The 24,457-nt window shown below is 44.7% G+C and overlaps 1 protein-coding gene across 8 annotated transcripts in view; it reads left to right on the top strand.

Annotated features, from left to right (window-relative positions):
* Nucleotides 1-24,457, top strand: part of Katnip (katanin interacting protein) — a 160,821-nt gene that overhangs the window by 69,386 nt on the left and 66,978 nt on the right. For 7 of the 8 annotated variants that reach the window (XM_020181975.2, XM_074059830.1, XM_074059832.1 and 4 more), the window contains one exon: nucleotides 16,245-16,512. In XM_020181975.2, the coding sequence (XP_020037564.2) occupies nucleotides 16,245-16,512 (268 nt within the window). Of the gene's footprint in view, nucleotides 1-16,244; nucleotides 16,513-21,572; nucleotides 21,687-24,457 lie in introns of all 8 variants that reach the window. The other variant, XM_074059834.1, reaches the window with a different exon arrangement.

Genomic DNA, 24,457 nt, shown 5'->3' with positions numbered 1-24,457 from the left:
AGAAAAACACGCTTTAGCCAAATGTCTCCCCAGGAAACCCATACCTGCGAAAGAACATTCATGAAAAATGTTACTCAGAAAATAAAATGATCCAGCTAGATCCAAACCAAGGGGCTATCTACCAATCAGCTGGTCTAAAGTCTTTTAAAAAAATGCCAGTGACAGCCAGGTGCGGTGACTCACTCATGCCTATAATCCTAGTTACTTGGATGCAGAGATGGGGAAGATCAAAGTTCCAGGCCAAACACAGCAAAAACTTTGAGAGACCCCCATCTCATCAGACCTGGTGGTGTGCTTCTATAATCCCATCTAAAGCATAAAATAGAAGGATGGCAGTCCAGGTCAGCCTGGGCAAAAAGCAAGACCTTATCTCCAAAATAACCAGAGCAAAAAAGGCCAGGGGTATTGCTCAAGTGGTAGAGTGCCTGCCCAGCAAGCACAATGCCCTAAGTTCAAATCTCTGTAACACAAAAATAATGAAAAAAGTTAAAAGGTGGCATATTAAAGAGGAGCTGCTCCCATAGAACTAAGTATAAGGAAGAAAAGAATAGGGGTGGAAAGGGGCTTTGTTAACGAGCATAGTGGCATTGGATCCGTGTGGATTTCACCACTGGTGGAACTCCGTGAAGGGAACACCGGGTCTCTGCAGTGTTCCTCACTGATGGCCTGTGAAATTTATAGTTAGCTCAGGTGTCTCCTTCCACAGACATTGACTCTGATCTGGGTTTGGGCTCAGCCATTGCTCCTTAAGTTCCCATGACCCCTACATGACTCTTAATTTTTAAGAATATTTGAGAACCACAGTTATAAGGAAAAAAGAGTGCTGGGCCCCTCAACATTTGATTTGCACAAGAATTATTAGAGTGTCTGTTGAAAATGCACATTTTAGCCATGCCCAGTGGCTCACACCCGTAGTCTAGCTACTTGGAGGCTGAGATCAGGAGGATCGAGGTTTGAGGCCAGCTCGGGTAAATAGTTCTTGAGACCCCATCTCCAAGCAAAATAGACTAGAGGTGTGGCTCAAATGGCAGAGTACCTGGTTTACAAGCACAGAGCCCTGAGTTCAAACCCCAGTCCCACAAAAACAGCAACAACAAAAAAAAAAACACTACACACACAAAAAAAATGCACATTTTTAAGAAATAGGATATTTCTATATGTAGATTGTAGCTTTTTGTGTGTGTGGTACTAGGGTTTGAACTCAGGGCCTTGCACTTGGTTGGCAAGCACTATCACTTGAACCACACCCCCAGCCCTTTTTGCTTTATTTATTTTTTCCAGTAGGGTCTTATGCCTTTGCCCAGGGCAGGCCTCTGACCTCAGTCCTCCTAATTTTGCCTCCCAAATAGCTGGGATTACAGTGTGTACCACCACACCCATTTCCATAGGACGAAGCATATTTTTTAATGAACAAACTCCTGGTGGTTGTGGACTAAGCTGAGGATTAGAACACACCGCAGATGGAAGGAGGGTCTTTTGAAATACTTTGTACTTTGTAGCTTGAATTTGAGATTATAAAGAGAAAAGTTTTGATAAACAAAATCTCTTTTACATCATGCAGATTGTCAACCCTTAAGAGAAACTGAGGCATGAACTGATTAAGAAACAAGAGTTTATTTGGGCTGCTCAGAGGTATAACAGGGGAGACAGATTCAAGCAGTTGGGCATTTATGCTGAAGTCTTACAGATTTCAAACAAATTTTGTTTACTGTTTATCTATTTATTTGAGACACGGTTTCCTATGTAGCCCATGCTGGCCTTGAACTCTCAATCCTCCTGCTTTAGCCTCCCAGGTACTATAACGTCTGGCTTCAGACAAGTTTTCAAGGCAAAACTTCAGTGGAGGGGGAGGAGGCATGAGTTAAGAAGAACTTGGACTGTGCAGGCAGGGTAGCAAGGTGTTTAGTAAGAAAGGGATTGGCTAACTTAAAGAGAATACAGGAAGCTGTTCTTAGAAGGAGATGGGGGAAACGACGAAAACAAATTCTTGGGAAAGGAAGGACATTAGGCAGAGATGACCCTGGTGTCTATCTGTAGGACTGGACTGTTCCACTTTAATGAAAACCATAGCTCTCAGCCTGTAGACCGCAGGATGTAACAAGTTCTGGTCTGATGGGGTTTCAGTATGCAGCAGAAAAAGGACATACAGCCTACACAAGGTGAAAGGTTATTTGGATGTAGCTCAGTGGTAGAGCATTTGCTTAGCACACACAAGGCACTGGGTTCATTCCCTAAGCACCAAAAATTTATCAGTTAATTAGCATAAAATTAATTTATCTTAAGTTTTTTGCTAAACTGGTGATTTGGGGGAGGGGCGAGCAGTGGGGTTGAGCACTTGCTAGGCAGGTGCTCTGCCACTTGGGCCCTTTTCTGCTTCAGTTATTTTTCAAATAGTGTCTAGCACTTTTTGCCCAAGGCCAGCCTCAGGTCACAGTCCTACTACCTGTGCCTCTCATCTAGCTGGGATCACAGGCGGGATCACACCCAGCTGATTAGTTGAAATGGGGTCTTGCTAACTTTGTCTGGGCTGGCCTTGAGCCTCAGTCCTCCCTCCAAGTAGCTGGGATTAAAGGCATGAGCCCATGCACCCAGCTAAGAAGTGAATTTTTGAGAAATAGAAATTTAATTTTGTGTTGTGATCACAGTGATGTGACTGGAGCCAGCAATGCTCCTGTGAGGAGGTCTCCAAAGGAGAGGAGACCTCTGCCTGGCCTTCGGCACCTAGTTCATAATGCCACAGAAAAGGATTTTAGGACACATAAGATAGAGACCAAGAACGTTTATTAGCAAAGCAAAGATAGAAACATAGTACCCAGCCCAAACTTGGGTGCGGGCACATCTGATTACAGGTGCAACAGTGCCCTAAATCAAGGGTATTTCTGGTGAAAAGTAGGTTGGGGGTTTGGCTCCAGTTCACCTTAGGAAAAGTGCTTCCTTTGTTCTGATACCTGGTATATTTCATCATTTTTTTGTCACATTATCCACTGGGCCCAGAAACGTCAAAGGATGCTCCCTTGAAGAAAGCTGCTTAACTTTGTAAACACTTCTTATGTCCAGAGGAGTCACTTTCCCAGGTGGCTTCCTCCAGGATAAATGTTTTTCTTTAAGATATCCTTGTTCAGTTCTCAGGGCACACTGATTATTTAGGCAAGCAAAGTCAGAGGGAGAAAACTTTTTTCCTTTTGTGACTTTTTATTTAATGCTGTAGCCTGTTGAGGGGGTGTAAGGCTTTAAGCAAAGAAAATAGTGCTTTGTGCTTTAATCAACCCATTTATTAAAAGAGTGCTTATCTCTGAATTCCTGGCTGCTATTTCCCAGGCCTCATTTTCCCTGAGCTATCCTGCCTAATTAAGCCATGACTATGTAATGAAAATGAATATGTACCCCTTACATTTGGTTTTTCTCACTTTGGTACCATGCAAAACATGAGTGAAACTTGAGGGAAAAAAAAAAACTGACAGAAGATAGTGGTAGGTAGGAAAGACTTAGTTATAACCTGGAAAACCATTGTGGAAGGTTCTGTCCTCATAGGGACATTACTGTGGTGGTGAGTGCGAAGGGTTAGCTCCAGGGCAGCTTCAGCTCAGCCTCTCTGCTGGGCTCATCCTTGTGGCTGTTTTATTTTGAGTTAGAGAACTTTTATTCTGCGCATGTACCTCTAGTTTGCTGTGTGACACTGCTGCTTACCACAGTGTTTTCCATTCTGTCTTCTGAAGTGATGCAGCTTGTGATTCTGTTTTACAGAATCAAAATAGCTATTGGATGAGACCCAGCCAGCCTGGAGGGTAATCGGACCTTTCTATAAACTGGGGAACTTGGCTAAGTCACAATCCTCTGGATCCCCCATTTCCTCCTCCAACAAGAAGAGGTGGATTCCACATTTCTTGTTCCTGCTGACTGAAATTATGACTCTGAGGCTGTTCCCATGTTACAAACTCCACAGGCATATAGATTATGGGGCCTCACTACCCAGGGATTCTTTCTTTCTGTAGGCAAGTTAGATTCCCTCTCAGAGCCAAACTCTGTCTTATTGCTTGCTGTGTCTCTGATCCTTAGAAAAATGCCTGCATAGAGTTAGTTTGCAGATAAGTCTTCATTCAGCAAGTGATTGAATAATCGAACGATTGAATCTGTGAGGGAGGGAAGGAGGGCATGAATGAGATGGGGGTGAGGCGCCTGCCAGCTCCCACCAGCAAGTTCAGTCAGCACGTCAGCACATTATAATTACAGTAACAGTGTTTTCCAGACTGTGAGTCAGGACACATAATCTCACAAAGAATTTTTGTGCCACTTGGAGTAGACGATACAGTTTGGGAGATACAGTTTGGATCCTGAAATATTAGGGTTTCTGGCACATGGTACTGACTTAAAAGAATATTTTAAGTCACACAAGTGAGGTAATGAGAGTGGACAAGCCCAGCACTTGGCTTCTAAGTTGGGGCATGGAAGGGAGTGATGGGGACTCGAGGACAATCATGGCCTACTGTCACCTGGGAACACAGCCCAGTTGTGTCAATCTTTCTAGTTTTAGAAGAAACCAGGTGTCTTGGTTTCTTTGTGTTTGATTTCTCATTTTTTATGTTGGTAATTAATTCACAATTTCCTTTGGGCTAAACAAAACACACCCACCAGCCCGAGTGGGCCCTCAGGACACAACTTAGACAGAGAAAGTTTTGTCGGTTTCTAACAAGAGAGAAGAAAGATGACTTTCTCCTTCTCAATGGCACTTGAGTTCACCTCTCTGCTACCCAGAGCTCTCAGGGGACTGAGGATGCCCAGCTGGACAGCTCAGACCAAAGGACAGCCTGGTTGATGGCATTAGGCCAAGGCCTAGGTGGGCGGGTCTGACTGCACAGGGCGGAGGAGCAGGACTAACTCATGACCAAGCATGAAAGATTCATGGGCAGTGGTGCTGAGTACACAGTAAATGCCAGGAGGTGCAGACCCAAAGGGAGGCACCTGGGGGTCCCCTCACCCTGCCATGCATCTGCCATGAGCCACCAGATGGAATCGATTTCTGAGCATCTTTTTCATACAGAATGACCTCCAAATCAATATTAGAATAAATATCCTCTTTACGTCTCACATTGATGGCCTACTTAGCATGTCTTAGGTATTTTCACATTATTTCATATCATTTTATATAACACCTATTACACAAGTGCTTTCCCATTATAAAAAAGACTCAAACAATTTACAAGTAAATTGAATAAAATACAAAAGCTCTCTCCACCTGTCCAGCCAGACCATTCCTAGCTTTTAGTGTTATCAAGGATGTATGCTTAGTTAGTCATCTACTCGCTTATTCATTTATTTATTGTCTTCTGTTTCAGTTCATTTCTTCTATAAGCTTTTTGGTTTGTTTTATTGTTTGGTCTCTCTTTCACCCTTATTCGTATAACCTAACTTCTTTTTTTTTTTTTTTTTTTTTGAAGTACTGAGGTTTGAACTTGCATTTGCTAGGCAGGCACTCTACCACTTAAGCCATTCTGCCAGCCCTTTCTTGTGTTGAGTGTTTTCAAGATAGGGTCTCACAAGCTATTTGCCTGAGCTGATCTCAAACTGCAATCCTCCTCCTGATCTCTGCCTCCCCAGTAGCTAGAATTACAGGTGCGAACCACCTGCTCCCCAGTGTAACCTAACTTCTTTTAAGTTAAAGGTTAATTTGTTTATCTTCAGTCTTGTTTTCTTTTTTGTGGTACTGGGGCTCGAACTCAGGGCCTTCACCTTGAGCCACTCCACCAGCCCTTTTTTGTGAAGGATTTTTTTCAAGATAGGGTCTCGTGAACTCTTTGCCCAGACTGGCCTTGAACCATGATCATCCTGATCCCTGCTCCTGAGTAGCTGGGATTACAGGCGTGAGCACTGGCGCCTGGCTCAGTCTTGTTTTCTAATGTGTTAATTTTAAGGCTATAGCTTTTCCTCTGAATATAGCTTTGTCTTTACCCACAAATCCTACTGTGCATTGCTCTCATTGTCATTTATTTCTAATACGTTCATGGCTTTGGTGGGTTTTTCCTTTGTTTTAAAGAATTTTTTCAAATGTCTTAAGAAAATCGGTTTTTTGTCTGTCTATTTTAGGCTTTTTTGCTACCCTTTTGTGCTAAAATCTAATTTTACTACATTATGATTAAGGAATAGCCTGTTCACTTCCTGTTTCTAGGAAGTTACTGTGGGTTTGTTTCCAGTCTATAGTTCATTTTTGTGAATGCTCTATGGTATTTCAAAAGAATAATCATTCTCTTTTTGTACAAAGCTCTCAATATACCTACTAAATCAAGGTATTAATAGTGTTATTTATCTCAGTGATTCTTTTTTTTTCTTTTTTTTTTGTACTGGGATTTGAACTTAAGACTTTGAGGCACTCTACCATACTCCATACTCCAGCCATACCTCCAACCCTTTTTAATGTGGTTATTTTGGAGGTAAGGGCTCACTTTTTGTCCAGGCCAGTCTGGAATATAATCCTGTTTAATGCTTGTTGCCATTGCTGGGATAACAAGTGCATTCCTCCACGCCCAGCTTTTCTCTGTTCAGATGGAGTCTCATGGACTTTTTTGCCCAGCTGGCCTGGAACTACGATCCTCCCCATCTCAGTCTCCCAAGTAGCTAGAATTACAGGTATGAACCACAGTGCCCAGCCAACTTGGTTATTTTTAAACCAGGCTCACCTGGGCTGCTTATTAAAAATGTGAGTACTCATATCATACCAAAGGTGCAGAAGTGGATCTGGAGGAGCATGAAGTACATAGAATTTGCGTTTTTAATTAGTCTTCCTTGGAAACGCTCACTAGCAAGCTGCTGTAATAGGTCTATTTATTTTTTGTCCATTTAGTCAGGTTGAATTCTGTGAACTTACAAATGTCCCCTTCATTTCTCTGTCATTCTGTGCACGGTAGACTGAAGATGCTTTCACAGTGTATGCCCCATCCATATGACTCTTGGCCTCAGTGTTTTTGTCCCATTTAAAGACCAGCAGCCAGATATGGTGGTACCTCTCTATAATTCCAGCACTCAGGAAGCCGAAACAGAGGAATCTCAAGTTTAAGGCCAGCCTGGGCTACTTAGCAAGTTCAAGGCCATTGGGTTACATAGCCTATCTCAAAAACAAACAGGAGGTAAAAGAGTAGGTGAGCCTTTTCCATCTGAAGGCTTTTGTCTTTCTCTAGTACTGGAAAATTTTCATTTATTCTTATAATTAATTATTCTCTTTCATTGTTTCTATTTTATCCTCTGAATCTTCTATTAGATAAATACTGGTCCAGTCCTATCCTTCAAGTCTGTCTCTCTTTTTTTTTTTTGCGGTACTCAGGGCCTTCACCTTGAGCCACTCCACCAGCCCTTTTTTGTGATGGGTTTTTTCAAGATAGGGTCTCTTGAACTGTTAGCCTGGGCTGGCTTCGAACTGAGATCTTCCTGCTCTCAACCTCCTGAGTAACTGGGATTACAGGCGTGAGCCACTGGTACCCAGCTCCTTCATGTCTCTTAATTTTCCTTCAGACTTGCTTTTGTCTTTTTTGTACTGTGCTCTTGTAAAATCACTTGGCAAGATTTTCTAGCATACTTAGTCACAATGTGTTGCTTAATTTATCTTTCTAAAAATGCTAATGATAAAAATGAAAAGATCTACTGTTTCTTTCTCGTGGGGAAATAGCCTCAAGTCTCTCCAGGGATCTTAATTTTCTGTGTTCTAACATTGTCTTCTATTTATCCTATTAAACTCTCCTTCACTGGGTATTAGTTCTTTTTTTAAATTAAATTAATTGAATTTGGCGCCTTTATTTCAGGGTGTTGGTTTCTCCCAGATATTCAGTCTTTCTTGGTTGCCTGCTCATCTTTGCATGTGAAAATTGCACTGCACCTTCCTGTCCCAGGGATTATGCATTGGACTACACATGCTTCTAGAAGCTAAGAACCATAGCTCCTCATCCAGGAGTGGAGGCTTTCAGCCAACATGGGGCAGTGGCCTCCTAGGGCATTACTCTGCCTTCCTGCCCAGCACCCACACAGTGGCTTCTACCTGTGGGTGAGCGTTTCTGCTCCGTCTCGCTCAGTGTAGCTGAGGAGGGGCACCAGTCCTAAAAACTGCCCCCAGTGAATGTCCAAGGGCTTCCTCTCACTTGGCTTTGACTCTGGGTTCAGCTACGCACATACACATGCCTACAGACATACATATACCATCCTCCCATTGAAAACTTTTTTCAGTCTGTATTTCCCTCTGCTTTTAATTCTTTATAAATGTGACCTCTGCTCTGTCTTATGAGCTCCTCAAAATTACCAGTTAGCTGGCAGCACTCTTTGTTTTTGGGTCTCTATCCTGCCCTCCTATCCAGTTTCCTGTCTCTTGATTGTCCACCCAGCCCCTGCTCTGGGCAGACTCAGGCAAAGAGTGGAGGTGATGCTGAGGGCTCTGCCCAGGAGCACCCAGCCAGAACAGGATCCCAAGAGCTCCTGAGCCCCTGCACTTTCTCTTATGTCATTCCATTCCTTAAGACAAGGCTTTCTTTTTTTTAACTTCAGGGATGGACTTAAAGATGAACTTCAGCGTACCTTTGGAGAAAAATTGTAAAAGATCACCCAAGGTTCGGGGGGATGGAAAAAGGGGATAGGAAAAGGTATCAGAAGACTAAAGTCTTTGTGCAGTATTTGAAACACATGTTTTGGATTTTCTATGGAAATTGAAATAGGAGAATAAAATTTTTGTTTTGTTTTACTTTTCAAGACAGGGTCTCACCAATGAGCCCAGACTGGCCTTGAACTCACCATCCTCCTGCTATAGCCTCCTGAGGGCTGGGATTGCAGACATGCCCCACCCTGCCCTACTGTGATTTTTAAATATACAGAATAGGCCCCAAAGTTGGGGCACAGGCTATATATTATCAGCCATTTGTGATGCAGAAAGCTCTGGGCTTGAGGGGTGGGCGGACAAACCTTGGCATTAGATATTTTTACTTTCGTTACATTTGGAATCCCTTATGGCATGGCTGGCTTTGTGGCCAGATTATAAATTCCATGAGAACAGGAACTCTGTCTGTCTTGTCTGTTGCTCTATCCCTAGCATTTAGCAGTCATGCCTGCATAATGGATAAATGTTTTCAATAAAAAATGCTTTTTGAATAAATGAATGAATAAAAAGAAGAACCAACTAGTCAAGTAACCCTTCAATGCAGGATAAAAAGCCTTTTTGGGCCAAGCAAGGTAATATGAGTGTATAAAATGCCTCATATAGGTTAACAGTAGCTAGTGGGGATTATTACAGCTAACAGTGTGTGCAGGCTGGAGGGTTTCAAATCCTAACTTTATATGACTGCTAGCCATTGCTAGGGGTGGATTGGCCTCTGTGGCAGTAGAGAGACTGCTGCTTCCTCTTAGGACTGGCTTAAAGCACCCAGCCTCGCCGTCAAAACATCCAAGCTTCTCATACGCAAATGCAGTAGGATCTGAGACATAAAGATGAATGCAGTCATCTTGATTTTAAAATTTCTGTGAACAGTGGACAGTCATGAAACACCAGTTCATAACCACTGTGTCGTGTTTGTCAACAAGCTTGTCAGGTAGTTGGGGAATTGATGGCCACATTACAAGTGGGGCTTAAGGACAAAGGGTGACTTGAGTCGGGTGCAGGCCCAGAACTTAGTGATCGGACTTTCCCCTTTCTAAGTAGACTGGACTAATATCTCACCCACTAATGCTTAAAACATATTCTAACATGTATAGTGGCCTTAAGGCACTTCTGGGCAAGTTCCAGTTCCCAGCCATCAGTGGGCAGTCACCTGACTTCATCCACTTGCTCCCACATTGGTACCAGGCAGGGAACCTATGTGGTCACATGACTAAGTGCCTGGCCTTTGAAGTCAGCCAGTTATTCTTCCAAACTCTGGCTCTGCCATTAGTAGCCATGTGTGACCTTGGCGTTGTCCCTAAGCATTCTGAGCAAATGAGGCCCACTGCCCTGGGGTATTGGCAAGCTGACATAAAATAAGGTCCTTAGAGAGGTTAGCTCTGAGCCCGCTGTGTGGCAATGGCTGGAAGTTGGTAGCTGCTGTTGTTTTGGTGATGTAGCTGTTGTTGCTGGTTTTACAAACACTTGGCATTTGATAATTGCCCAGTGTCACACTTTTCCCAGCCCAGCAGAAAGAGGAAAGTCCAGTGAAAGAGGCATAAATTCACTGAACTCTGCATTTTGGTAGCAGTTCGTATAGCAGCTTCCTTAAGGCTCAGACATCCTTCTCTTTGCCTCTCCCCAGCTGTCCATGAGGAGGCTGATGTGGGTGTCGTCCTGGTCAGCTGATCTGTACCTGTGGGGTTTGCAGCCTGGCCTCCACACAGAGGGCTTTTTGTAGAGAGGGCTTGAACTTAACATTTTAAACAGTGAAATTGAATATAACAAGATTTTAAAGCAAAGCTATAAAGTAAGTTTTCACAAAGAAATTTCTGGGTGATGACTTCAAAGTCCACCTGGTGGATCCCACAGCATGGTGCCCTTTGAAGTATAGGCAGATTGGTTTCAAAGCCACCAACCCAGACCCTCCTCTCTGCAGATGGAAAGGTTCTGAATAGCTTTCTCTCTCAAGGGAGTGTTGCTTCTTAGCCCAGCTGCCCTGTGCCCTTGGAACAGATGGTTTTAGATCACGTGAGCATCACAACTTAGGCCTATATTCCTGAGTTTGTCTCGCCTCTTGTGAGCCAGTGTATCCTTTTTCTTTGTGAGGAAGGTGCCAGCCATATGGAATCTAGGCTCGTTATATATATATTTTGTAAATACAACTAGAGCCTTTAAATTTGCATTAATTTAACAGAAGAAAAAAGAAACCAGATTGAAACAGGAGGAATTACTGAAATTCAAATTTCTTTATCACAAGGAATATTCCTTAAAATATCCATCAGCTTAATAAATTATGAAGTAATAGAAAGAGGCACAGAGTGACCCTGTTTGTTTCTCTTTATGCATTGCCTGCTGGTCCCCTACCATGTGTACACTCCAGGGAGAACAGAGGTCTTGCCATCTTGTTCCCATGGAGGTCAACCTGTGACATAGCACCCTTGCACACCTAGTTAGTGAAGGACAGCTGCCCCACTGTCTTCCCATTGGTGGGCCATGACAGAATATAGGAGGGTCTGTTTTACATGTGGATGATATAGGAGCAAGGACCAGAGGTTGAGGACAGACAGAAGTTACATTTCTGCCACTTACTCACTGTGAGAAGTTGAACCAGCTAAACAACTCTAGTCATCAGTTCCTCCAATTTGGGGGATCCCGAAGTTTAGTCACTTAAATGTGGGGTTGTAGTACTGGAGGCAGTGAAGTGTTCAGAGGAAGCCTGCTCTTCTGATCACAGACATATCCTAGGGTCCTACAGTCTGAAGGTTCAGTCCTTTCTGGAGCCTTGTAGACTGAGGCTGCACTTAGATGTCAGTAGGGATGATTCTGGGCCCTGGGGTCTGCAGGGATTTCCCAGACAGTGACAGCAGTATTCAAACCATTAATCTCTCTGATGGCTGGCACCCATTTCGTTGCTGTAACCACAGTAACTGGGCAGGAACACTGGGGTGCAAAGAGAGGGATTTGCCCACTTCTCCACCCAGCCTTGTCCCCACCTAAAGAACACAGGAGCTCAGGCTGATGACATTTAAGAACAGAGTTCAGCAATAAAGAAATGGGCAAGTGAACTAAACAGAGCTTTCTCAAAAGAAGAAATTCAAATGGCCAAAAAACACATGAAAAAATGCTCACCATCTCTAGCAATAAAGGAAATGCAAATTAAAACCACACTAAGATTCCACCTTACCCCTGTTAGAATAGCCATCATTAGCAACACCACCAACAACAGGTGTTGGCGAGGATTCAGGGAAAAAGGAACCCTCTTACACTGTTGGTGGGAATGTAAACTAGTGCAACCACTCTGGAAAAAAATTTGGAGGCTACTTAAAAAGCTAAACATTGATCTACCATTTGATCCAGCAATACCACTCTTGGGGATATACCCAAAAGACTGTGACACAGGTTACTCCAGAGGCACCTGTACACCCATGTTTATTTCGGCACTATTCACAATAGCCAAGTTATGGAAACAACCAAGATGCCCCACCACTGACGAATGGATCAAGAAAATGTGGTATCTATACACAATGGAATTCTATGCAGCCATGAAGAAGAATGAAATGTTATCATTCGCTGGTAAATGGATGGAATTGGAGAACATCATTCTGAGTGAGGTTAGCCTGGCCCAAAAGACCAAAAATCATATGTTCTCCCTCATATGCGGACATTAGATCAAGGGCAAACACAACAAGGGGATTGGACTTTGATCACAAGATAAAAGCGAGAGCACACAAGGGAGATATGAGGATAGGTGAGACACCTAAAAAATTAGCATTTGTTGCCCTCAACGCAGAGAAACTAAAGCAGATACCTTAAAAGCAACTGAGGCCAATAGGAGAAGGGAACCAGGAACTAGAGAAAAGGTTAGATCAAGAAGAATTAACCTAGAAGGTAACACATAGGAACAGGAAATCAATGTGAGTCAACTCCCTGTATAGCTATCCTTATCTCAACTAGCAAAAACCCTTGGTCCTTCCTATTATTGCTTATACTCTCTCTTCAACAAAATTAGAGATAAGGGCAAAATAGTTCCTGCTGGGTGTGGAGGGGGTGGGGGGGAGAGGAAGGGGACAGGGTGGATGGTAAGGGAGGGGGTGGGGCAAGGGGGAGAAATGACCCAAACATTGTATGCACATATGAATAAAATAAAAATAAATAAAAAACAAATAAATAAAAATAAAATTAGGGGAAAAAGGAAAAAAAAAAAAAAAACCAGGGTTCAGACCCAGGGCAGGAGCCAATAGGCTGTCTCATTTTATCCATCTGCCCATGGTTGTTATGAGGGTTGTTATGAGGAGAGAAGGAGTGGAATGTCTAGTGGCACACAGAGCATTATTCTGCTTAAAGGACTACCATTGCTGCAGTTGCCCTTCAACCCTGGGCCCCCAAGAACTCGTGTTCCCCTGCGGAGAAAGAGTAAATCTATTGGCCCTCTAACTGGCCACCAGTTAGACTTTGAAGACATGAGCCATGACCTCAACCAGAAAGGCTGCATGGAGTCTCTCAGTGCACTCAATTATACACGACCTCATCTTAGCCTTTTAACTGTCAGTGGATGTGCACTTGCCATAAGGCTGACTTCTCCACCTCAGCACTGTTGACATTGTGACCAGTCTTTCTTTGTCCTGGGGTTGCTGGTGCATTCTAGAATGTCTAACAGCATCCCTGTCTTCCACCTACTAGATGTCAATAGCACCTTGTCCTCAAGGTATGATAAAAAATGTCTCCTGCCAGTGTCAAATGTCTCCTGGGGTGGGGCAGAACCATCCCCAGCTCACACCATGGTTATAATGACGCTGGGCTGTTAGGAAGGCAGTGGGAAACCCATCTGATGGGTACTGAAGTGTAGCTCAGAGGAGTTAAGGACCTAGGTAATATTTCTATCGCTAATGTAACCTCCAAGGTGTGTGGGTGCATCCATCTCTGCTGCCAGCCACCAGCCAAGTGTTGGCAGGCCCACTCAGTCATTCAGTAAGTATATCAAGTGCCCACAGTGTTCCAGGCTATATTCTAGTTAGTAACTATCACTGTTACTGGTATGGGGCGGGGCGGTAGGAGAGAGAGCTGTGAGAGATAGACTAGTCCTATTGCTGCTGTAACAACTTCCCATGAACTCAGTGACTCACTTACAGTTCTGGACGTAAGAAATCCAAAATCAGTTTTCACTGTCCTCAAATCAAAGTGCTGCTTCTGCAGGCTCTAGAGGAAAACCCATCTCCTTGCCTTTCTAGCTTCTAGAGCTGCTAACATTCCTTGACCCCTTCCTCTACCTTCAAAGCCAGCCTTGTAGCAGCTCCCTCCTCGCTGACCTCTGCTTCCATCCTCAGATCTTTTACAAATGCTTTATGAGTACCATTGTGATTATTTTGGACCCTCATGGATAATCTGGGATAATCCCCCATCTTGAGATTTTATCTTAATCCCATCTGCAAAGGTACATGTATTCACAGGTCCTGACAAGTAGGATGCAGACATGTTTGGGGACTTTTATTCAATCTATGACAGTCCACCTTCTGGCCGACCATGAGTTTTGTCCATCCCACATTCAAAATCCATTCATCCCATTTTAAGATTCCCAAACATCTCAGCCCATTACATGATCAACACACATCCAAAATAATAACTAAGTTTCAACAGCTCAAAACTCCCAAATCTCATCATCCTCATTACGTATGAGTGAGCCTTTGGGTATAATCCCTTGTGGGGAAAACTATCCACACCCTGTGAAACTAGAAAACAAGCTATCAGCTTCCAAATACAATGGTAGGTCAGGCATAGGACAACAGGTATAGATGTTTCCATTAAAAAGGCGGGGGTCAGAGCATGAAAGGAAAAAAGGAATCACTAACCCAAGCACTTCCAATCCCAACTGGGCAGCCGTCATTAGGTTTCAAGGCTCAGAATAATCCTGAGGTTCTGGGTTCCACCCCTGTGGCCCATAGTGCCACCCTTGGCGCCTTCCTTCCTGTTGCGGGAAGGCTAGCATGTGTTTGCATATGAGTAGTCCATCTGCCTTTTTCCTGACTATAGAACTGAGGGAGTCTGACTGCCTTCTTTTCATTTTGTCCTTTTCTTTTCCTATTTGGTTCAAGCTGACAGTATTTCTGACAGTTTGACATTCTCAAAAACCATGTGAGATTCCTATGTATATCTCCAGGATTTGCTTCATTAGGTAAGAGACTCCTCCACAAAGCTTTCCTGATCAGCCCATGTGTATCCCAGTGTCTGCAGAGATGTCTGAGGGAATTCATGAGTCACAGGTCTAATCTCCTCAAAGACCCTCTACATGCCTGGGCACCCGGAATCTTCTAAGGTACTGGCCAAGGGTGATTCAGCCTCACTCTTGGTTTTCTCTCCAGAATACTTCTTCCTGGTGGTGAATCTCCTAATTTTCCCAAATCATTAAGCCCTGGTTCATTCTTATTATCATATCTTTCCTCACTCTCTCTTTTCTTGGGCATTCTACTCCAGGCAACAAGAAACCAGGCCACATTTTCAACACTTCTCTTGGAAATCTCCTGAGCTAAATGTCCAAGTTCATCATTTACAAGTTCTGTGTTCCACTAACTCTAGGGCACAGTTCAGCTGAGAGTCTGCAACTCCATGACAGGATTCCCTTCCCCTGCAGTTTCACTTACATGTACCTCACTTCTGGAGCCCTCACCGGCACCAGCTTTACTATCCATACTTCTGCCATCAGTCTGTTTAGGATGACTTCTTTATGATGATAAAAATTTTCTATATGATGTTCCTTACTTCTTCCTGAGCCATTGATGGCTCACAGCTACCTAGGATTAAGATACAGGCATCTTTGGGGAGCCATTATTCAGCATGCCGTTACTATTAGGTTTATTGGCCATCATCAAACCTTCATTGATGACTTCTTCTTTTCTCAGAGATGTTTTGGGTACTATGAGGGTTACAGGGTATTATAGTGAAGGTGACCAAATACACTGGTTTGGCTAGAGAGTCAGTTGTATACTTTCAGTCGCAGAAGAAGTGTCAAAGGGCCCTTTTTTCCCATTTCAGAAGTACCTTGGTTTAGGTGATTAGATTTTCTAGTCACTCTAAATATAGACCATAATGCTTAGCCTACCATCTCATGGAGACAAAGGAAACATGAAAAACGATCAGGCAGTTATAGTTGAGTGCTAAATGTTATGACATTTAAATGATGCATTATGCAGGCCAGTTTCCACCAACTCTGCTGGATGTTTTAGCTAGAATTTCAGGGTCATTTGAAGGCCTTTGGGATTTCATATTCAAAGTGAGATCCCCAGACCTGCAGGGTTCTTGCTAGAAATGCAAATTCTCAGGTCCCATCACAGACCCTCGCAGTTGAAAAATCTGGGCGTGTGACTCCACAACACGTGTTAACAAGCCCCAGAACCACTCTCTCACACAGAAATCACAGGGACACAAACATCACAATTACTGCTGTAAATACCCCTCCATCCAGAGTGCTGCTCATTTTCCCTGCCCTTTGTTATCTCATCTTCAAACAAATTGCAACACATGGTTTGAGATGTTAGTAAATGTTACTTTGGTGAGAACATATTTTGGTTCAAATAATCTATTTTCAAATGAGTTTTTCTCAAAGGACCCTATCTCATGTCTCACCTCTCTTCTTGGCTTTTGGCAGGAGCTAAGGAAAAGCCTGGATCTCAGCATCAATCTTCAGAGGAAACAAAAGGATTGTTCTAGTGATGAATATGATTCTATTGAAGAAGACGTCCTCCCTGAGCCTGAACCTGAGGACCAAGTGTCGATGGGCCATCCCACAGATGACCCCCTTCTTTCCAGTGGGGACTCAGTACCAGAGGATGTTCCCAAGGACCTGGAGCTAGAAGGACAGCCTCCCCAGGGCCCGGACACCCTAGTGGTGCTGGAATTTAACCCAGCTTCCAAAAGTGAGCACTTTCTTATCCAGCATTTCTTTAGATCTGGTCGTAGGGCTTAAACTTCAGCAGCACTTTGAATCCTGCTTTGAGTAGATCACCTCGCAGACCAGGGAGGTGTCTCTGTTAGGTCTCTGGGGCTGACAAGAGGCAAAGTCTTCCAATGACTTCCAGATGCCCCTGAAATTGTAGATGGTAACTCTCTGGCAGAGACTTGTGGAGGCTGCCCTGTGCATTACAGGGAATTCAGCAGCATCTGCATGCTAGTTGTCCAGTGCAGGGGAGGGGGCTTGTGTAAAAGAACTGTTAATTGGCTTAGATAATGGAGAAGTCCAGAGCTATGGTAGGACTCCTCTCCTCCCTCTCCTTTCCTCTTCTCACCTTCTTCTTCTTCTCTGATTTCCTCTTCTCACTTTCTTTCCTCTTCCCTCCTGTCACCCCTCCCCTCTTCCCTCTTCTTCTTTTCTACCCTTACTTCTGCTTCCCTTTGCATTGATCCTGTTCTTGGGCAGGCTCTCCAATGTACAGAGGCACAATTGCCTTCATATAAGATGTTGATCCGATCAGAAAGTGAGTTTTTCTTTCCCAGAAGCTCCAGCAAAAGTCCCAAACCTGGCTCTCAAAACCACATTGGAACCCCCCAGGGGTCACATGCTGTCTCAGAACAAATCGTTGTGGTGCTAATGAGCCCAGTCCAGCCAGTGGGACTAGAGGGAGTGGATCTCTGCACCAAGCCATATGGACTGGCAGTGTGGTGCAGATGAACCCAAAGGAAGAGGAAGGAAACTGGGGAGGCAGGAGCAGCACCTCTCCACTGGAGGTTTTCCAGAAAAGAGCCTGAAAAGTAGGCTGAACAGAATTAGTAGGGCGCAAGAATGGGAGAAGGGCTCAAGTAATGAATGGAACTTGCTTGCAACGGTCCTGGACCATAACCTTTGACTCTGAATGGCCTGGTCTCTGCTTGCTCCTCTCTATCCATCCCCGGTGTGTGGTCAGATTATGTGTGCTGCTAAGAGAGGCCATGTTCTGAACCAAGGTGAATGTCAAGAGAGAGAAGTGAGGAAATGATTGACGTCAAGCCATGTGTTGGTTTGTTGGGGCTGCTGTAAACCCATTTCCACAGAATGGGCAGCTTAGATCACAGAAACTCAATGTCTCCCAGTCCTAGAGGCTGGAAGTCCAAGACTGAGGGTCTCTTTCTTCTGAGACAACTATCCTTAGCTTGTAGATGGCCATCTTCTGCTTGTGTGGTAGTGGTCTTCCTCTGTATGCCTGTGTAGTTGTCTCCCCTTCTCATAAGGACAATAGTCATTTGGGGTTATACCCACCCTCAAGGCCTCATTTTAACTGTACCACCCTGCCTCCAAATACAGTCACCTTCAGAGAAGCTGGGGGCTAGGACGTCAATGTCTGGGCTTGAAGGGACACACTTGAGCTCATAATAGGCAGTCCTGGGAAAGCCACACACAATGGCTGGTGTCTCCAGAGAAGATGACATTTGTCTCTCAAGCACATTCTCTCCCATGTTCTCTCACCTCCACATCCTTATTTGTGTTGCACCCCAACTCCCAGTCCCTGGACTCCCACAGTCCCTCTCCGCACTCTGCATCTAATACTTGGTTCCTGCTTTTCCCCCAAGACACTGCTCCCAGGTGGCCTCCTCTACAAAGCCCCCCTGGGCCCCATGTTGCCACCATGACACTGGTCTCACCAACCCCAGTTGTCTTTCTCCCCTGGCCTAGGACACTCTGCTAGTCCAGGGCATAGGCAGCTCCTGCCCTCTGTCACATCTTAGCTGAGCCACTTGGAAAGTCACTTTCCATCAGGAAGGGGTCATACCCACCAACTGGAGCACCAAGCATCCAGGACTGGGTCAGTGTATTTCTGTGCCAGAGGCAAGTGGGGGGGAGTCATGCACGACATTTACTTGCAGGTGTGAAGATAGGCTGGCCACAGAAGAACAAGTGATGCCAGACAGTCTGAGTGTCACTGGAGCCTAGAATAGAAAGAGAGAACTTGAATGTCTTGACATTTTGCATTTTGAGAAGTTAGATCACTCAGTGGATCCCACATGGACCACCATGCTGTCTGCTTTGGGCAGGCGCTATCCAGGATGTCAGGGCACACAGAGGTTACCGTGCTTGTCCCCACTGCCCCTCCTCTGTCCCCTTTCATGAGCAGCCTTGGGCTGACTCCTTGAGCCTCCTTGAGTAGCAGAGGAGGCCGGGCTTCTTGTGAGGTCACACAGACCCAGCACAGGATGGGAGTTCCAAATTCATCTTGATCATTTGCACAAGAGCAGTCAGAAGGAGCCAGGACGTGCTGGCTGTTTGTTCGTTCATTTATTTACTGGGTACCCATTATGCCCCAGGCACTGTGCTGAGACAAAACAGGTCCAGTACCTCTCCTGTGGCCTCACATTCCAGTATGGAGCACAGAATATACACATAAATACACATGGAATAATTGCCAACCCTCACTGAGTTCTTGTTAACATGTGCCAAACATGTTACCTAGAGTCCCCCCTCTAATCCTCACCATAACCCCAAAGAAAATACTCCCATGGCACTTGTTTTACAGATGGGGAAACTGAAGCACAAAGTGGTCAAGTAACTTGCTAAAGATCACACAGCCAGAAGCTGGCAGAACTGGGATCAAAACTCCAGTCTGAATCCAGAGCCTGAGCCCTTGACTGCCAGGCTAAATAAATAAGCCAGTATAGTTACAAGGTGACAGTTGGGCTCTGGAAAGCTAATAAGGAACCCCTCATTTCCCTTCCAAAGTATGAAATTATGAGAGACAGCCATGGTCTCTGAAAGGCAGATATTGTTTTTCCAGGAAAGGGGAATCCAGGTTAGGAAGTCAGGGGAGGAGAGATGCAACTGATTTACAAGCTGTGCTAATTATAGCAGACCAGGTGTGGGGGTGAGATGGGGAGCAACTGGGCCATAAAGGCTGGAGAGGTCAGGGAAGCCTTCCTAGAGGAGGCACTGAAGCCAGGATAGGAATGATGAGGAAAACCTTGGCATAGCCTTCTAGGCAGGGAATAGCAAGCACATAGGCCTGGGGGACGGGTGTGGTGGCGAAGAGAAGGGAAATGCAGATCTGGCCGAGGGGTGAGCCACAGGTGTTGGTGCTTTGACACCCTAGAAAGTACCCTGTATAGATTCTTGATGGGCAACTCAGGCCTCCTGGCCAGTCTTATGGAGGAGGGGCCTGTATCCAGGGAACAAGTGACTAAGGGCTGGACTCAGAGTTAAGCAGTTCTGGTCAAATCCCCATTCTGTCACTTTCTAGTCTGTGGCCTTGGCTGCATGAACTGTCTTGGAGTCCTCCCCTATGACAGGGAGTATCAGTTTCCTGTTGCTGCTATAACAAATGACTACAAACTCTGTAACTTAAAACATGAGGTGATTACCCTATAGTTCTGTAGGTTAGTAGCACAATGCAAGTCTCACTGGGACAAAATCAGGGTGTCAGCAGGCTGCATTCCCTCTAGAGGCTGCCAGGAAGACCAGGGATTCTGGCCTTCTCTAGCGAGGGTCACACGTTTCTTAGCTCAGTCCTCCATCTTCAAAGCCAGCAGCTAACTTGCATTTTTTTTGCACCTGGCTTGCTCTTGGCCTCCTCTCCTGCCTCCCTCTTTAGAGTGTATGTGTGTGTGTGTGTGTGTGTGTGTGTGTATGTATGTTGATAAAATATCTATAACACAAAAGGGACCATTTTAACCATTTTTCAGAGCACAATTCAGTGTCATTAAATGAGTTCATTGTTCCCTAGTGTACAATGAGGAGACTTAAAACACGAGTGTATAGGTCTTCATCCCATTTCTCCACCTGCCCTGTACCACTTTCCCCAAACTCAAACCTGTGCACCTCTTTTTTTACAGGCATTTACATGTCCATAGCCCCCTGCACTATTTTATTCTTTAAAACAGCCTCCTTCCCTCTCTTCTCCCCTCCCTTTGTCGCTCTTTTCTTTCATATTTCTGGAACTGTTCTAAGCAAGAATGAAACTAAGGGTGTGACACACTGGTTACATATTTTTTCCAAATCCATTAAGATGTAGAAGTGGATTAAAAGGCTGGGGCATGGCTCAGTGGTATAGTGACGGCACTTGCCTAGCATGCTGAAGCCCTGGGTTTCATCCCCAGCACTGCAGGGAGAAAATGTACTTAAGAACTGTCTGCCACCTGGCACCTGGAGTCACCCCGTCACTCCTGTGTACCAGTGGTCTCCCCATAGAAACACCAACCTGAGCTCAAAACAGTGGCACACACCTATAATCTTAGCTATTTGGAGGATCGAGGTTTGAGGCCAGCCCAGGCAAAATGTAAGCAAGACTTGGTCTCTATCAATAAGCTGAGCGTGGTGGCTCATTCCTGTCATCCCAGCTATGTGGGAGGCTGTATGTAGAGGATCATGGTCCAAAGCTGGCTCTGGGCAAAAAGAAAAATGCCAAAGCATGGACCCAAGTTAAATGGTCAGCCTCTGCAGCAGGCCTGTACCTCACTGTCCACTCCACTCCCTGACAGCCCCCAGCTGCTCCCCTACCCTGTCCAACCACTAAGTCTTTGCTAACACCTGGTCATCTGCAAGGACCCTCTTCACTGTCACCTCCTGCACACCTGCCATCTGCATCCTCCAGGAGGCTTCATGCCCCTCCTTGCTCCTGGTACCGGCCCCTTCAGTCCAAGCCCCACTCTCTCCATTCAGCCATCCTTTGCCCCAGCTGGACTGTGAGCAAAGGCATCTGGGTTCCTTTGTCTCCAAGATGTCCTTGGTCACATCATCACTTTGTATATCACATCACCAGTTCAACCACCATTCATCAATTAAGACTTGTCCCTAGTCAGAAATGTTAGACATTGAAAACCAATGTATGTGCTAGACTACGTAATTTATTTATCAAAATGCGTGGAGCACACTGTGCTATCAGCGAACCCATCTTGTCATCCACATTGTTGTCATGATCCCAAGCTTCAGGGAGGCCGGCCCAGAGCACTTCAGTAAATATTTGCCCAATGAATAAGTGAGCAAACAGTAAATGAATACCTGAATAGGTACCCACAGGTAATAAAAGGGAAAGGAATTTGTCTGCTAAGCAGAAGGACAGTGCTGAGATCTTCCTTCCCAGCAAACCAGAACCTCCTGCTGCATTCCCAGACCAGGAGAGACCAAGCTCCAGTAAGCACTGGGGGACCCTGATCAGGGTGGGTGCTCCCAGTGGGGTGCCGCCATGGAAGGCCTCACTTTCTTACCCTCCTTGCTAGGACTGAGCTGACCTTTTGCCAGTGTATTAGTGGGGGTTTTCCAGAGAAGTTGAACCAAAAGGATGAGCACATATAAAGACAAGAGTTTGCTCTAGCAATTACAGAGGTTGGCATAGCCAAACACTCCTGGTATTTGGTTCCTAAAGCAATTCATCTCATCAGTACTTTTAAAGGAGGATAGTGTTTGAGTGAGTTAAAAGCCTCATTTTGAACAGGTTTGGAGCATCTCCTTTATCTATTAAATGTACTTGGCTCCTGCAGAAACCAAATTTGCAGAGCTCAGTAGCCAACAGGAAAGTTGAAAACGCTGGCATTGTCACTGCCCTCCCCGCCCCTCATTGAAATGGGAACACAATGGAGCCACACGTCTCCCAGACACAGCAAAGGGCCCAGGGACCAAAGTTATCCATAGCAACCCCTCCAAATGATGACTCAGTGCATCAGAGACAGCTCTGTGTAGATGACACCAGGCAGATAGAGCATCTCTCAGTACACCCAGGGGAGTCCTTGTCTTCTCCAGTGTGGGGAAAAGTATGGCTTCTTGGCTGAACCCACAGGAAGCATTTGGCTTTGTTTAGGGACTGGGTGTAGGGGAATGTGTTTTCAAGCCCCAGTACCATGCTAAGGGAGCAGAAATGCTCACATCACTAGAGGCACAAGGATCCTGAGGCACCTTGAGAGGGCAGAACTACTGCTCACCCTCCTCCAGCAGACAGCCAGGGTGGGCTGCTCACATACTATGATCTGTATTTGGGTGGGAACAGTGGTTTTTGATGCATGCAAAATTAGGCTTTTTATATCTTCCTTGTGAATTGAACCTTTTAGCATTACATGTTTTCTGTCTCCACTGTTGTAATGCTTTCTGCCTTCAAGGCTGCTTTGTCTAGCCGAGAGCTACTTAGCTTTCTCTTGGTTAGTGTTTACATTGGTATATATTTTTTCCATTATTTTACTTTCAGACTTTCTGCTTCTTTATATTAAGGTTTGTATCTTGTAAACAACATGTAATTGGTTTTATTTTAATCCTCTAACAATCTGTGTGCTTTAATGGCAGCATTTAGACCATTTATGTTTAATGTAATTGCTGATATATTTGAATTTAAATCTACCATCTTAATTGCTTGCTTTTTATTTGTCCTGTTTTATGTCCCTCTTTCTCTCCTTCTCTTGAACTGATTTCCTTGTATTATTCCTCTTTTTTCCTCTCTATTAGCTTGTTAGTGATACATTCTTTTATTATTCTTTTAGTGGTTACTAGAGATTGCAACATGCAATCTTGACTCCTTAAGAGTCTACTTTAAGGGAGGACCTCACAACTCTGGAGCTCCATCTACTTCCCCTCCCAATTTAAGTGCCATGGCCATAAATTTTGATCCCCTCTAAGTTGTAAACCCCATAGACATTATTATGTTATTGTTGTTCACAGGCAGTAGTAATTTGGACTTGCCCACATTGTTTACCTCTCTACACCCTTCACTCCTGGCTATTTCCAGGTCACCCTCGTTCAGACTGTTACCCTTGAGTCTGTCACAAACTCTGCTTGGCAGCAGCACTGATCACAACCAACAGCACTTGAGGGGAAGGCCTGCCACATGGTGGATTCACCTCTCTGGGTCTCTCTCCTGCCTGCTCTCTGACCCTGTCATTTTTAACAGCTCTATCCCCTCCCCGTGTCTTCAAACAGATTTTTTCTTTTTTTTGGAGACTGGCTAATAGTCTTCTGTAATATTTAGTTCGGGTTTTCTACTTGTGCTCTAGGGAAGGATTGGACCAAATTAGCTCGTCTGCCATCCCAGAAGTGTGACCTATCTCCTGCCCTTTTTAAAGAGTGATTTCTCCCTTTGCCCCTTTTTCTTTGGCTAAGCCCATACAGTTGAATTTGTGTCAATTAAATGTGCATATGGCACAACTTCACAATTGCTTCATTCCCCTTTCTCACTGTCATTGTCCTTAGTTCAAATGAAAGGTCCGTGTATCCTGTATTGCTCCAGTCTCTGTCCAAAAGCCTTCCAATAAATAGTCTCCTTCCAGAGACTTGTTGTCTTGTGGAAAGGGAGAGAGCCTCCGTGCATGATGCAGAAAGTTTGCTGTCTGGGTTGTCAGAGTCCCTGAGGAGTGATAAATCCAAACCACTTTTCTCAGACAAGCTGCCAACCGAAGAAATGGAGTAACACCCTCAGTGTCAGTGAATTATACCCTGACAACCCCGAAGTTAGCATTCCTGTCGGAAAGCCTTCAGCACAAAGACCAATGTCAAAGTCTCATAACATACTAGTCCATGTTCATTAATAGCAGGTGACAAAAATTCAAACAGGTTCAAGTAACAAAGGGTAATGAATTGCTCACAGACCTGCAAAGTCCAGGACTATAGGTACGGCCTCAGGCATGGCAGGATCCAGGTGCTCAGACTATCACAGGGAAGATGTTTCTTCATCATTGAGCTGTGTTTTTCTCTAGTCCAATGGTTTTCAAACTTGAGCTTCATCAGAATTACTTGCAAAGCCAATTAAAACAGATTGTTGGGCCCCAGTCCCAGACTCTCTGACTCAGTAGGTATAGGATAGAGCATAAGCATTTTAACTCCTAACAAGCTCACAGGTGACCCTGATTTTCTGGGCCCAGAAATGCTTCAAAAACCACAGTGATCTCTGGTCATGGTCAGGCAGGCATTTCACTTGTGACCCA

The sequence above is a fragment of the Castor canadensis genome, chromosome 17 (genome assembly GCF_047511655.1).
Source record: "Castor canadensis chromosome 17, mCasCan1.hap1v2, whole genome shotgun sequence".
Classification (NCBI taxonomy): domain Eukaryota; kingdom Metazoa; phylum Chordata; class Mammalia; order Rodentia; family Castoridae; genus Castor; species Castor canadensis.
This window is presented reverse-complemented; position numbering and strand designations above follow the sequence as displayed.